General features: G+C 36.9%; 1 protein-coding gene across 4 annotated transcripts; it reads right to left on the reverse strand.

The window, feature by feature from the left end:
- Window positions 1-1,251: 1,251 nt before the first annotated feature.
- Window positions 1,252-14,181, reverse strand: LOC115988025. Of its 4 annotated transcripts, none has more exons than XM_031111653.1 (9): window positions 13,347-14,181; window positions 11,512-11,700; window positions 8,938-9,030; window positions 8,649-8,831; window positions 8,466-8,568; window positions 8,175-8,360; window positions 3,898-6,350; window positions 2,615-3,204; window positions 1,252-1,809 (listed from the first exon to the last, which is right to left on the reverse strand). In XM_031111653.1, the coding sequence occupies exons 1-9, from the start codon at window positions 13,578-13,580 to the stop codon at window positions 1,644-1,646; spliced, it is 4,197 nt and encodes a 1,398-aa protein (XP_030967513.1). In that variant the 5' UTR covers window positions 13,581-14,181; the 3' UTR covers window positions 1,252-1,643. The 4 variants fall into 4 exon arrangements, with proteins under 4 accessions (XP_030967513.1, XP_030967515.1, XP_030967514.1 ...); XM_031111655.1 differs by having other exon boundaries at window positions 1,252-1,835; window positions 2,572-3,204; XM_031111654.1 differs by having other exon boundaries at window positions 1,267-1,835; window positions 13,347-13,619.
- Between the last annotated feature and the right edge of the window lie 854 nt (window positions 14,182-15,035).

Below are 15,035 nucleotides of genomic sequence, written 5' to 3' on the forward strand. Positions count from 1 at the left end.
CACTGCCTGTCAGGTGGCACCCTTCAGACCCCCCTCAATTCAAAATAAATGTGGATGGGGTGGTTTTCAAGGACCAGCGTGCTACTGGGTTTGGGATGGTAATACGGGACTCTCAAGGCTTGGTTTTGGCTGCGATGAGCAAAAGAATCCCAGCCACTCTGGCAGTGTTAGAAGCTGAGGCAAAATCCATGGAAACTACTATCCATTTTGCGTGGGAGATGGGGTTCAAAGAAGTCTACTTTGAGACGGACTCGTGCACCCTCAAAAATATCCTGACAGGCATCTCGATGGCCCCGGCTTCTATAGAAACTATCATGGAAAGTATATTGGCCCAAGTGGACAAGTTTCGTTTTGTCTCTTTTACTCATGTCAAACGGGATGGCAATAGGCCAGCCCACATTTTAGCCCAATTTGCAAAACAAGTGAGTGACTTTGTTGTATGGTTGGAGGAAACTCCCAATCTGATTGAGGACGCATGTTCGCAGGATGTATCTTGCAACTTTTTTGATGATTTATAAAAGTTCAGTATTCCAATCAAAAAATAAATAAATAAATAAATTGAAAAACAAAAACAAAAAAAAAAAAAAACAAAAACCAAAACAAAAAACAAAACAAAACAACAGAAGGTAACCATCTCCCTCTTGGATTCCAACAAATTTATTGTTAGAGCACTTGCATATCTTGTCGAATTTTGACCAACCAACCCAAAAAACCACTCATGTCAATTTGTCTAAAATTATGCATATCTTGTCCACATTTCATGTATAAATTCATATTTTATTCATTTCTCAATTTACTATTTTGGTTGATGTGCGTGACCGGCGTGACTGTTTTAAAAAAGTGGTCATATAAATGAAAAATGATTTGTTTTTTTTCCATTGAAATAGCTTTTAGAATAAATAATCTGATGCGAATGATTTAAAAGTGGTTGCATAAAATACAAAATTAAAATAAAATAAAATAAAAGTTTATTTTCAAATTGAAATAGATGGTAATGCCATTCTGAATTTTGAACTCCTCCATTTTTTCCTTAATTAGGTAATGGACCATTGTTTCATACCATACAAAATGATTTTCGGTAACAATGACAGTAAAGGTGAACTAAATAACTAAATATATCGTTTTTCTTTCAGAGCTGTCGTTGGCATCATAAGGATGGCCTCTCTCCTCTCCACACCCACCCCCACCACCCCCCCCAAAACAAAAAAAGTATCTCTCCAACACCCAAAAGAAAAAAAGAAGTTAAAAGAGTAAACCAATGGGGAATTTGTCATCTAAGCTGAAAATTTATCTTTTACAATGTTAATGATACACTGTTAACATCTTAGACAAGAGTTGGTAAAAAGAGATCTACACAGTGAGCATATGAATCAAAAGCCCTATTACATTGTGTGAAAGAAAATCCTGACAGAATAGATTTGTAACAGAGTAAAATCCTAAGTTCTATGCCTAAGGTAGTTCCTAGTTTCAGTGGGGTTACAATGTATCTAAAGCCTAAAATGAAACGCTAACCGCCGAGTCCTGCATCACCCTTCACTGGCCTGTCGTGTCGTATCCTTGAAAACAGAACAAATACTTCGTATTGTAAATACAAGCACCAGGCAAGTATGCACAGATTTTCCCATCAGAAATACATTGAATATTCATCTAATCAAATAATCAAATTCTTCCTCAATCATTGCGTCCCTGGTTTGGAAATGGGAGGGTTTCTCATCATAGTTTCTCTCACTATCATTCCCTCCCTGGTTTGGAAATGCAAGAGGCGGGAAATCCTCTTCTTTTAACAGATAGTTCCTCTGGGTCACCGATCTGTTAAATAATCAATTGAAAGTCACCTGTTAAGATAATAAAATTGACAGCATCACAAAACAATCCCAGTGAAATAATAGGAAGCAATTGATAAAAATATTAAAGAACTAGCACAAGTTATAAGACATTAATACTAACATTGCAGGCACATGATACATAATAGATATTAATATTACATATAATATCATCTAAAAATATTTTAAACATAATTTTTATCACATATAATAATAAATTTAATAGGTATATAATAAATGGTTCCCCACAACCCTGATGAATTTCAGAAAATAATACCAAAAAGAAAAAGTGGAGAGCTCCACAAAACTGGTTGATTTAGAATGTGTTTGGTTGGGTGGAAAAGTAAAAAGATAGAGGTTGGAGAGAAAATGAAAGATGAATTGAAATTTTCTCTTGTATGGTGGAGTAGAAAAGTAAAAGGAGAAAATGAGAGGTGATCGATATGGGCCCATCATTTTTATTTTTCCCAACATGGGAGGAAAAAAGGAGAGAATGTCTTACAAAGGTGATTTGACAATCTTATCCCTCTAGCTCAAAGACATAATACAAAACATAATACAAGATTTTTTCAATCTTATTTACATCTCTTAACTTTTGAATTTCCTAACCAAAAAAAAAAAAAAAAGCCTTAAGAAAAAATTGATAAGCATTGACCCATACTGATAGGTGAACCAGAAATTAACTATATATATATATATATATATATATGTATAATGCAGTTACAGCTTCATGTGTTTTAGTAAGTACCATTTTAAATCGTTAGTTATTTTGGAGAAAACAGACCAACTACCTCCGAAGGTGAGGTGATGAGGGTTGATCTGGTGAAGACCGTTGAGCTGAGACACCATGAATCTCAAATGCCCCACTCAGTTGGCTTCCATCATTTAGTTGTGAAACTTCATTCACACCTGAGAGGCCCACAGGTCCAAGAGACCCAAACTCAAGCTGTTCGGCATGTGATCCATAGCCACCAGCATTATGATCATAAGGATACAGCATGACAAGAGGTGGAATATTAGGTCCATTTGATGCCACCCCACTGGGGTTCATGGTTGGTAGTGGATACATGCCATATGTCACATTGGAAGGACTACTCTGCGCAGAGTTTGAGCGGACTGGACCATTCTGAGACTGGTGTGAAGGAAATGAGTCTCGTCTATGTGAACCCCAAGGCCTGTCAGTTCGGCTCTCACTTGCCGCCAACCGGTCTGATCTTGAGTTTGGCTTTTCAGCTTGGGTACGGCTGTGGCTGCGCCCAGCAGCACGTGACTTTGAATTAATGTTCCAGTTCCCTTCTCTATCACCATGGTGGTCACTTCTATCATAGTTGTAATTCCCTCGTCTGGCACCAGTCGATTGTCGGTCCCGAGCAGAAAGCTTCTGAAGTACATAAAACAACAAATTTAAATATCCACATAATAGCCATATCAAACTAAATATTATCAGAAAAATTTAAGTACATTGATATGAAATTGACCCAACTGAGGATTTGTAACCACTATTGACCACAAACAACCATTAACAGAAACTAGCATTTCAAAACACACATATTCATACAAAATGACTTCTGGATTATAAACAGCATACAATTTCTGGGCATTAAGAATATGAGAAGAGGAACCAGTCTGTAACAGCTAATAAAAATGAAACACCTAGGATTTAAAGTCATCACCTATGGCACCACCAACATGGAATTTGAGTGAACAAGAAAGATAGCACTAAGATAAATGATTTCAAATTAAATATGCATAAACTACTTCTGTAAGGTTCTTAAACACTCCCACATTTTTATAATCCTAACCACAGGACTTCATGATAAAGGATTAGGGGACAGTACGTGTGTAGGAAAATCTCTCCAACTAGTGAGCTGCAGAAACAGTACTGTCAACATCATCTACAAAAATATCCACAAAACATGCATGTCAAGTTGAAAGGGGAAAAAACTCCCGAATTCCAATTCTACAGTTTTATGCCTATCTAGTTGTACTCAAAAGATCCGACATAAAGGACTGAAAATTTTAAAAACAAAGAAACTGCTTAACATTTTGTTAGGGTAGTGAAAATTATTCTCACAGGATTGGGCAGGTAGGTCCCAGTCCCACTTCGATATCTGGGAATTTCATCACCATAACGTGGGAAAACAGCAGCAGGTCTATTTGAGACAGATTGGAGAGGAGCAACAGGAACGAAACGAGGCCCATAACTCATAAGCTGCGTGAAGAGATTAACATTTGAAAGAGGTCTTCCTGGGCCATCTGACGGTAAACGGCCATGCAAATAGACAGGAGGCACCATAACAGGTGAAGGATAAATCAGAGGTGCAGGATATCGTGAATTTTGGCAAAACCGCCCATATAGCAAATTTTGCCAATGGCTAGCAAAGTCACTGTTAAGAATATCAGACTTGTGCTCCAATGGCTCAATGGGAACAGTGCTTCTCACAGAATTAGTACTTAAAACTTCACGCAAATCAAGTCCCTCAGATGAATCAAAATTTTGACTAGAATCACTGTTATCCAACCCCTCTTCCCCACTGAATTGGCTCATCGATGTATCAGAAGTTCCTGCCTCAGTTGGATAATTGTACATTGGAAATGCAACAAAAGGAACTGGTGGCCCAGTGGGATAAAAGAAGGTAGGAACACCAGAACCATCCGGATTTCTTTGTCGTGAACCAGGACCTAAAAGCATTGGAGCAATGGGTATCAACGACTCTGATCCACTTGTTTGAGCTGATTCGAATCCAGGTACTTGATGCCTTGTAACATGTAAAGCAGCAACAGATTGAGCTCCTGTGCTTCTTTCTGCCAGTTCAGAACCCATAGTGGACGGTAGATTCCAGTCCCTGTTGTCATCATCTCCCTGAGTGGAGGAATGTTCAGACGTGCTCTTACCTTTCACCACGATGGTAGATGGTAGTACAGAAGCAGCAGTTCTCCTACCCCGTTTTTCCCTGGTCGATTTTGAGACCTTTACCGATGATCCTTCAAAAGAACTCTCAGAAGAGGTTTTACTTTTCACGGAACTAGGGGTTGCAGAAGGCAAGGATCTCAAACTTGAAGTTCTGTCATCATGATAAACCTCATTCCCTCTGTTATCTTGATACTGCAAAGTATCCACATGATCATCCCTCATTGAACCTTGGTTTTCTTTTGTAATCTTCTGTTGATTTCTTGTAGAGCTGCTAGAACCAATGCGGAATGAAGGATCAAAATTATGACTAGCTGAAGTTGATTGTAGCTTGTCATCTGACTGAAGCATTTCAGAACTTCCATTATCAAGATCAAACCCAACAGTAGAGCCCCTGTCCTGCTCATGCCAGAAATCATTGTCAGACTCCCCCAGGCTCATTTCCACTGACCCAAAATTTTCATTAACAGGTTCAATTGAATCTTCAGGATTTGAGGTCAATCCCATGCCAGGGAAATAGTGAGCTATTGGGGAAGAAAATCCTTGTGGAAATTGCATATTTATGCCCCAAGGAGTCTCAATCAATGGGAAGTTTGTGGGAACCATTCCACTCAGATTTCTCTGAGCACATTCCATTGATGCTAGAACAGAAGATGAGATGGGAAAGTGACCTGATGCCAAATTCAATGGAAGCTGAACCTGTCCATTAAAATTATGAGTTGCGGAAGATGCCATCATGTTCACAAGATCTTGCTCCTCCTGATGCATTCCTTGTGCCCCCACAACAGAAGCAAACTCCTCGCCCATGGCACCCGAGCCTGTCTCTTCATGGTAACTATTGGAACCACAATTTGAATCAGCAGCAGCTTCTAGACTCTGACGGGACGAGATGTGCCTAACAGATGCAGGATCCTCAGTTCTAATGCCATGGCTTGCGAAAATATCCGATTCCTGGTTTTTCCTCCTGCTATTATCAAACCTTGCAGAAGTTTGGCTTTTCCCACTTTCTAGGCCTCTGTTACGCCTTCCCTGAGAAGGAACTTCACCATATGTATCAGTAAGCTCAGGGCTAGAACGTGTCCTTGCAAAGAGAAACTTCCCCTGTATATCATTGACCAAGTTATCAGGTTTGGAAATTCTCTGAACTTTATCCACAATTGCACCTTGATTGGAACTGATTTCCCACCTAATCTGATCAGAGACCCTTGAGTTGTTTGGGTTGCCATAACCCTTTTGGCTTTGAGTACGAGAGACTGTAGAAACATCACTGGTTCTAGAGAAACTTTCCAGGGAATTATTACCATGTTGAGAGGAAACACTTCCTGAACCCCGTGTCCCACCGACTTGAGTTTCATGACCAGAGAAAATGTCATTCCTTTGGCTACTTGAATTGCTCCTTAAACTCTCGGACACATGTAACTGGTCCGGGGCCGACAATCTCAAGTGCCACAAGTCATTCCTTGGTGCATCAGGACGATGGCCACTACCATGTCTGTCCCAAGTGTTCAAAAAGAACTGATTTACTTCAAAAAATAGGTCTTCTTTACGGCAATCAAGTAATCTTGCCAGTCTTTTAGCCCCGAATGCAAAAGCACTGCGTATCCTAAAGAAATTGCCTGGATAATAATACATAAATTATTATGTCCATAAAAAGAGCTAAAAGGTGTCAGCCAAAAAATAATAATAATCACTAACAATGCCAATCAGACAGTGCAAAATCAGCCAACAAAACAATGTAAGCAAAGAACAAGCAGTAAAAGGAATTGATAAAATAAAATTTACACCAAGAGAAGTTGTTTCCAAACGGACAAGATTTGGTTGAAAGAGCTGCTCTGGTGCAATTACACACCCAACAGACTAATGTGACAAGTCTGAAATCAGTGAATTATGTGTGCAGTCACTTCTAAAAGCTTCAATTTTTTAATTCTTTATTTTTCTGTGAACATCCACAAAATCCTATTTCTCCCCCAGGAGATCTAAGCAAAAACACATTTTCCATTGGGAGGATGAATGTTTTCAAAATTCAAGAGCTATGAAGATTTCTTTTATGGTTTGTGTGATGCAACCTTCTCCAAGGTGTGATGCCAAAGAACCCTAGGTGTGATGCTTAGGAAGTCTAGGTGTGATGCCTAAAATTTATATTTTAATTTTAATTCACGGTTATTGTTCAGAACACTATTCATAGCAACCCAAACCCGATTCTTCTTTGTTTCATCCCCAACCCCTACTAATCCTTGTCCCCTTCAGAAACCCTATAATTCCTATTATTTTCAAGCCTATTCCCCACCAAAACCTAACCCTAAACCCTCAAAACAGAAGTGTTACCAGATCTGCCCCAAGAGTTCTAAATCAGGTTTTGTTTGTTCCCCTTGTCCTACGTCAACAAGCATTCTACATAAGAAATAAAAATAAATTAAATAATGAAAATATCAATACAGAAAAATGAAATTAGAAAACTTGCAACCAACTAATTCAAAAAAATGAAGTTCTTAGATACCCATTCAGAATTGAGCCACTCCACCCTTTCTTTCACTTTTTAAAAAAAATAAATTAAAAAAAAATTAGAAAAATATCTTAAATGTAGTTTCACTCAGTTAAGTTGGTAGAACAACATATAATCATGGAAACCAACAAAAGTTAGAAATCAAGTCATCTAACAAAATCCGTCTATAGCAACTACAAAGCCATATAGAAAAGAGAATCATTTAAAGCCACCAACAACAGCAGAATTATTTATATATTTAAGTTCGACCTAACAAACTAATAAGATTCCACCCCCAATTTTAAAGTTCATTTTCAACTTTACATTTCCTAATACAAATTTTAAAATTGAAATAAAAATAACTAAAAGATGTGAAGTAATGATATATGAATTCACATTTCAAATACAATTGTAAAATAACTTCCATTTTACAAGTTATTTATGAATCAACACTTGGATATCAAATCAAACAAATTTAAGCCCACAAGAATCCAGCCTACATGCAGCAGATGTTACATATAAACCTCTTTGCTGCTCATTCAAGATATTTCCAAAACTCACTAAACCACAAGCACAATTTTCCATCAATGAAACTGATCTAAGTAGGTAGTTAGTATAGAAGTTCATGACTAGTTGATATAATAGACAAAAATAACCTACGTATATTTTGCATGAGCAAATCAATCAACCTTCAAAACATCTCAAAGGTCAGCACACCGCAGAATAAAGAGAGATATTAAATTCATAAATTCAATGATCCAGCAGAAAATTATAATCAACAAACTGTAGATGTCCTACCAGAGGCATGAACAAACATAGTTTCCATACAAAAAGAAACAACTCAAAAAGACAAAGAAGACATCTTTTTTTTTGATAGGTAAAAGGACAAAGAAGACATCTTAAAAGCAGTTAATTGGATGTGTATACATAACCACTCCAAGGTTTAGAATTTATCTACCTTTACTGACACTACGCCCAAGATTGTTGTTTATACGCAACGGATCAATAACATTAAAATGTTTGGAAACAAAGGGTTGCCCCTGATTTTCTTGACCACCAGGGAGAACAGCATATGCTGTGCTACAAGCATCTAGAAACGATTTGCTGAGTAGTAACTCTCCACCATCTTTTCGAGGAGATTCAGCTGCAAATATTCCAGATAAAGATAATTTGTTGGAAAAAATTGGGAAAATCTGGGTTCACTATATTGAATATTTAAAAAAGAACCTTCCAAGCAACTTATACATACCTGTTACATCTGGAAGTGAACTAATGGGTACAGGACCCCATAGGCTAACACAAAAATTGTCCCAATCAAACTTACTAAAGAACTCCAAAAAACGGTAGAGGACCTGCACAAGCAAAGTAACAACTTCCAGATGGATGGATGTAGAAATACAACAAATAAAATACAGAATCTACTCGTAGTCACCTCAAGTGGTCCAGCAAAGGAATTATTGAAGACATGAAATATGTAAAGAACCAAGGTTTCCAAGGCATAAGTTGAGATAAGCCCATGGTGAGCACCCAGGATCCGGCTTTCATAATAACACCAAGCCTTGATCAATATAATGCTACGCTTGAATAAATGATTTTGGTTTATCAAATTATCAACCTAAAGAACCAAAAACTACAAATCAGTGAAGAAACCACAAACATCATCACGGTCTATTTTTCATGTAGAAAAAAATTGTGCAGAGTTCTGAAAATTAAGTACTCACCTCCTCGAGGAAGCAAAGAGTGCACAACCCTCCAAGCTGGTTGAATGATATGTCTACCACGATATTTTCCACAAGACATTTTATTATCTTCACCTAAAAATATGAAGAAACAATACAAAAAGCTAAATACAAATATATGACAGAACAATACAGAAAGCTAAACACTATTGAGTAAAATCCCAGAGCAAAAATACAAAATAATAATAATAATAATAATAATGTATATTATATGTTATAAGGAACATAATCTAAAGCTATATGGAAATAATAATAATAACAATAAATAACAACCAACGACAACACTAATTGCAGGAAATAATAGCATGTACTAAGTAAGAAAGCTTACCAACACACGAAAAGCCAGAAAATAGCTTATTGGGCCAATAAACATTGACTATATATATACACAATCTTCAACCCATGCCATAAGAGGTCAGGCCTTGGTGCACTAGCATGTGTCTTCCATTAAAAGTGATAGGTCACAGGTTCTAGTCTAGGAATCAGCCTCTCCAAAAAAAATAATTTGAGGGTAAGGCTGCCTATCATGGCCTCTCCTAGACCCCACAAAAGTGGGAGCTTTGTGCACTAGGTACAATTCTTGTTTTATTCCCAAGGAACATACAGTGATAAGCATCCTAGATCTAAAGTCAATGGGTTGGGAAATTAAGGATTCACTGTTGACTTGGAAATTAAAAGAGAAGGCCTCAATTATATTCTCATGTTTAAATCATGTAATTATAGATATTGCAGGTGAGCTGATATGTATGAAAAAGCATATCAATCATCCTCAGGTTGTCCCAAACGTCTGAATATGCCCAATAATGATGGGTCCCCAAAGATGAATCCATTCATTCTCTAGTTGCTAATAAATGATAAACTTACAGATTACCCCATCACAGGATACGGCAACGTGGAAATTCTTGAAAAATTAGGACACTACACGATGGGGACACAGCAATTAAATAATATATTTATATATTTTTGAGAATATTTTTATGTTTAGTTATGAAAAAAGAAAAAAAAAAAAAAAAAGTAGAACACTAGAATATCGCAATACTATTATTTAGGTTAAAAATAAAAAAATAAAAAAAAAGAAGCAAATTTCTTCATTTTATAGACCAGCATGGGAAGGAAATGTTTTTTTTTTTTTTTGGGGGGGGGGTTTGGGGTGGGGGAAGCAATTGCAAATTGCCAGCACATGGCCAAGGTTGGTAACATTTGGACCGTCCATCCTCCCTCCATCATTTTACTTTTTCGCATTAGGTACATACAAAGCAAACCCATAAACAAAAAGAAAACAGCAGGCCAAAGCTACCTCCATCACTCAACTCAAAAGGGGAGGGGCATCCTTCCAAATACACTCAACAACAACCTCCAAGAAAACACTGGGGATCAGGGTCCTTCAATGAGGAGTGATTGTTGAAGAGTGGACAAGCACCAAGGAGTATGCCGATAAGCTTCAAGCGCGATCAAGTGAGAGAGGGAGAGAGAAGATTGAATGGTGGAATTTTTTTCCTTATACTTTTTTTAAAAATCTTCGTATTCCGTGTTGAGACCATAGCCTGACTGTATCCAATATAAAAAGTTTTTTTTTCCCTACCAACATGCATGCAAGCATTTCCCTAGTGAATAATGTTCAACAGACACTAGTAATTTTGTCATTTCTGTGCTTCTGAGTGTTCCTATTTCTCAAAATTTTGCGATTGTTTATTCCATTAGCTACGTAGCACAGATTCAGGAAGCACAAAATTTAAATCTTCAAAATAAGCTTCTACGAATGGATTACATAGACTATACTATTAAACAAACATAATGCAGCTTTTCTTACACTCAAAAAGAAAAATTTTTATTAATGTCATCAATAATCCTCTGCAATCATAAATTAATCATGCATTTCACTTACCAAGAAAATGGAAAGGAAGAGAAGTTTGATTAAACATCTAAAATGTATGATTGCATCATCTCAGTGTTACACTCACACACAAAAAAAGGGTTAAGATAGAACCCTATATACAAACAATGTTGGTTTTCTTATTGGTGGGAGATGGCACATTTGCTGCCACAGCTTCTGGGGCTATAGCTGATGCCTAATGGATACGTTTGAGGCTCCACCGTTTCCCCAAATAATTCTCTGCTAGTCTATAATGATTGCCCCTAGAACAATTTTTCTTGTTCACTTTACATATAAACTCAGAATCAATTCTACAAGTTTGAGTTATCATTAGAATGCAGAAATTTTATTTGCATTGATAAATTCAGATAAGCAACCATCACATCATTTTACACACACAAATATATATATAAATATATATATATATATATTTTTTACATATATGAGTGCTATTTTCTTTTATGATTACCACATTCTTTGATAAAATGTGCAGGCGGACTAGGAAAATCCTTCCTTTTTATAGCCAACTTAATTTCATAAACATCTGAAATTAAAAATTATACAATACGCTTTCAATGGAATTGGCAATAAAGTCAAAACCTTAAAAAGTAGGCACTAAAAAACACAATGAGACAGAAGATCCAATAATTGTAAAGACATTAAGAATACTGAGAGAGACATACTTCTGCCTGAATGTACTGAACCTCTTTAACATGAAATTCAGCATTCTCATTCTTCTCCTCATTCTCCAGCATATCACGGACTTGATGAGCCCATGATTCCTTCATATTTTGGTTCTTACTGAAGGCTGTTAAGTCAATGTCTCCATCAGGCAAATAAGTCTTGAGGGGCACCGACCCAAAAGTGAACACCTGCAGACAAAGATCATTATTTGAAGTAACGGTAACGAGGAACAATGACAACAATATAAAAAATGAAGGTGCACGTGTTTCTACTCTGCTAAAAGAACAAACAGCAATGCATATCACACAACCACTAGCATATGTCCACATCTACTTAAAAAGGGTTGCACTAGACCTATTAATGGTACATATGGTGTTGGCTTGTGGAAAAATATTAGTCGGGGCTGGCCTTCTTTTTCTTGCCACATTTTATATGATATTGGGGATGGGTCTAGGGTGAAATTTTGGCAAGACCGTTGGTGTGGTGAAACATCTCTTGCAGCCAGCTATCCTAAATTGTTTAGATTTTGCCAAGATCAGGAGGTTAGTGTGGCTGAGATTATGAAGTTTGATAATGGAATCCTGTTTTGGGATGTACGTTTCTTTAGGGGTGTGCATGCCCAGGAACTAGAGGCACTGGCCGGTTTCATGGATGCCATATATGGTGTTTCGGTGAGAGGGTTTGGTGAGGATAAGACATGCTGGCAAACTAATAGAAAGAAGGGCTTCACGGTTAAGGATTATTACAATCTCTTAGTGGGCTCTAATGACTATTGCTTTCCTTAGAAAATCATTTGGAAACGGAAGATTCCTTCTCGAGTAGCTTTCTTTGTTTGGACTGCTGCTTTAGGGAAATGCTTAACGATTGACAATTTACGAAAAAGAGAGGTTTGGGTATTAGATTGGTGCTACACGTGCAAGTGTAATGGTGAATCGGTTGATCATCTTTTTCTTCATTATCCGGTTGCAATGGATATGTGGGCTATGGTGTTTGGTTTGTTTGGAGTGAGCTGGGTTATGCCGCAATCTGTAGTGGGGCTTCTAGCATGTTGGCAAGGCAGATTTGGATGTCATTGAAATGGGTATATATGGTTGATGGCTCCCCATTGCTTATCGTGGTGCCTTCGGAGGGAGAGAAATAGTCGGTACTTTGAAGATAATGAGAGATCCATATCAGACTTGAAGCTATTTTTCTTTAGAACTTTAATGGATTGGTTGGCTGCTTTGTGAAACCAATCATTTTTATCTTTTCTTAATTTCTTAGATGCTTGTAATTTTTGTTCTTGATTGTTTGACCCCTTGTACACTCCCTGTGTACTAGGGCGTTCCCTTTTTTGATATCAATAAACTTTTACTTATCAAAAAAAAAAGGGTTGTACCCAGTAAACACAGCTCCCACTTTTTCAGGGTTTCAGAAAGTTGATTAGTAGGAGCCTTACCCAAATTATTTTTTATAAAGAGACTGATTTTGAAACTAGAAAATGTGACATTTCACCTTCTTTTTTTTTTGCCCACGAATCAAAAGTCAAATCAACATCCATCTCCAAATACTACTTCAGAGTCCTCAGATAAAATCATTTGATGGATTCTCTCCCCTAGTGTCTTTATTGCCTTGAGACAATCACTGGCCAAGATGCATTCATTACTTTTCAAATGCTAAGTTATCCATCTCAAAATTCTTACTCAACCATACAAGCATTATTAATTTACACAAAAGTAATTCACTCAATAATTTTATTTTATTTTTTTTAAATAAAATAAAAAAAATAAAAAAATAAAAATAAAAAGAGCTAACAAATTAGTGAAGAATGCATTTGGGGAAGTAAGTAGAGTACCTCACAAGGGAAGCATTTACGGATGAGGCGTTGGACGTAATGGGCGACAGCATTTCTACGGTCTTCAGAAGGCGGGTTAGGCTGAATGCAAGCAATGAGCTGTTCAGTCCTCTTCTCAGCCTTCAACCATCGGTCCGAATCACCATCACCGAGCACTCGCATCACAGACCCGGCTTCATTCGGCAGCAGGCCGTTTGGCAATAGCCCACTTCCTGTCTCATCATGTTCGCCCATGCAACCAACCCTAAAGCCTTTTTTCTTTCTCTCTCTCTCTCTCTCAAAACCCCAAACTTTTTGAGGAAAAAATACAACACAAATTGACAACAGGTTTTTTACTTATACAAAAACAAACAATGGTTAGTACTGTAAATACAACCAAATATATGGGGAAAGATCATTAAAAAAAATTGAAAATCTACAAGCTAAAAATCCAAACCCTAGATGAAGAAGAAGAAGAAGATTAGTGATTGATAAATCGGAAGAATGGTTGTTGAGGTGTCGTCTAATCAATAATAAATATTAGAAGTTAATTAAAGGGTGGGGCGAGGGAGAGAGAGAGTAGAGTGTGGAGGAGAGAGAGAGAGAGAGAGAGGGGTTTATTTGCGAATGTTAAAAGATTAGGAGGAGTTGGGGTGGGGGATCAAAGAATTTAGGTTTTGTTTGTTAGAGAATATAAGGGTTGATTGAGGAGGCGATGTTACAGATACAGGTGGTGGTTTATGTGCATTTGAAAAAGAAGGAAGGGAGTAGTGTGGTGTTTTTGAAATGAGAAATTTTTTGGGATGGAATGAAAGAAAGGACGACGGATTACAGAAGCTGTCTGTTGTCTTGTGAGAGAGTGCAAGGGCATTGGTAATCTATATATATATATATATATATATATATATATATATAAAACCGAAGCCTTTGCTGGCACCACAATTTTCCACGCCAGCATAATATTTAAAAAAAAAAAAACATTATAACTCCTCAAAACCCTAGCAACCTTACCCCTCTCTCAAGTTATGACCATCTTTTGGTTGAAAAATTCATTGAACTACCAAACCAACTTATCAAACACTAATTAATTCCCGTTTCATTTTGAAACTTTTAAGGCAGTATCTAGAATTCTATATAAGTAGGTGACCGAAAGCAAGAACCCTAACAGAAACCAAATTCTCAAAGACAAGCTAGCTATAGCCACCAGATCATCACTTTAAGACGTTAAGGTGATTTTCTTTGCACTTATATTTTCTATATTCTCTATATAAACGAAGGATAATCTTCAGGAATGAAAAAGCACATGAAGCTCAATAATCAATTTTAACATGGCTTTTCCATCGTATTAAGCGTGTTCTAGGAATCAATATATGTTTCATTTTGCATTCCTATATTTTTCAACGATAGGTAATGGACCAACTATACATATGGCATATGTGCAGTTATTTTCATTGTATAATGTATTGCACGTACTCAATTAAAAAAAAAAAAAATTCTGCAAACTCTCGCTCTCCAAACATAAATATCAAATTCAACCCCTTTAATTTCTCTTTATATTTTTGAGGCTTCTATAGAGTTATAGTGAGTTATGTTGATTTTGTTTTTTTTTTTTTTGTGTGTATAGATGGTCATAATACTTCGGTATTCCAAGAAAAGTTTGTGTTTTCGTTAATTGAAGGCCTTAGAGAGATAAGTGTTGCAGTTTGGAAC

Source organism: Quercus lobata, chromosome 4 (genome assembly GCF_001633185.2).
Source record: "Quercus lobata isolate SW786 chromosome 4, ValleyOak3.0 Primary Assembly, whole genome shotgun sequence".
Lineage (NCBI taxonomy): Eukaryota > Viridiplantae > Streptophyta > Magnoliopsida > Fagales > Fagaceae > Quercus > Quercus lobata.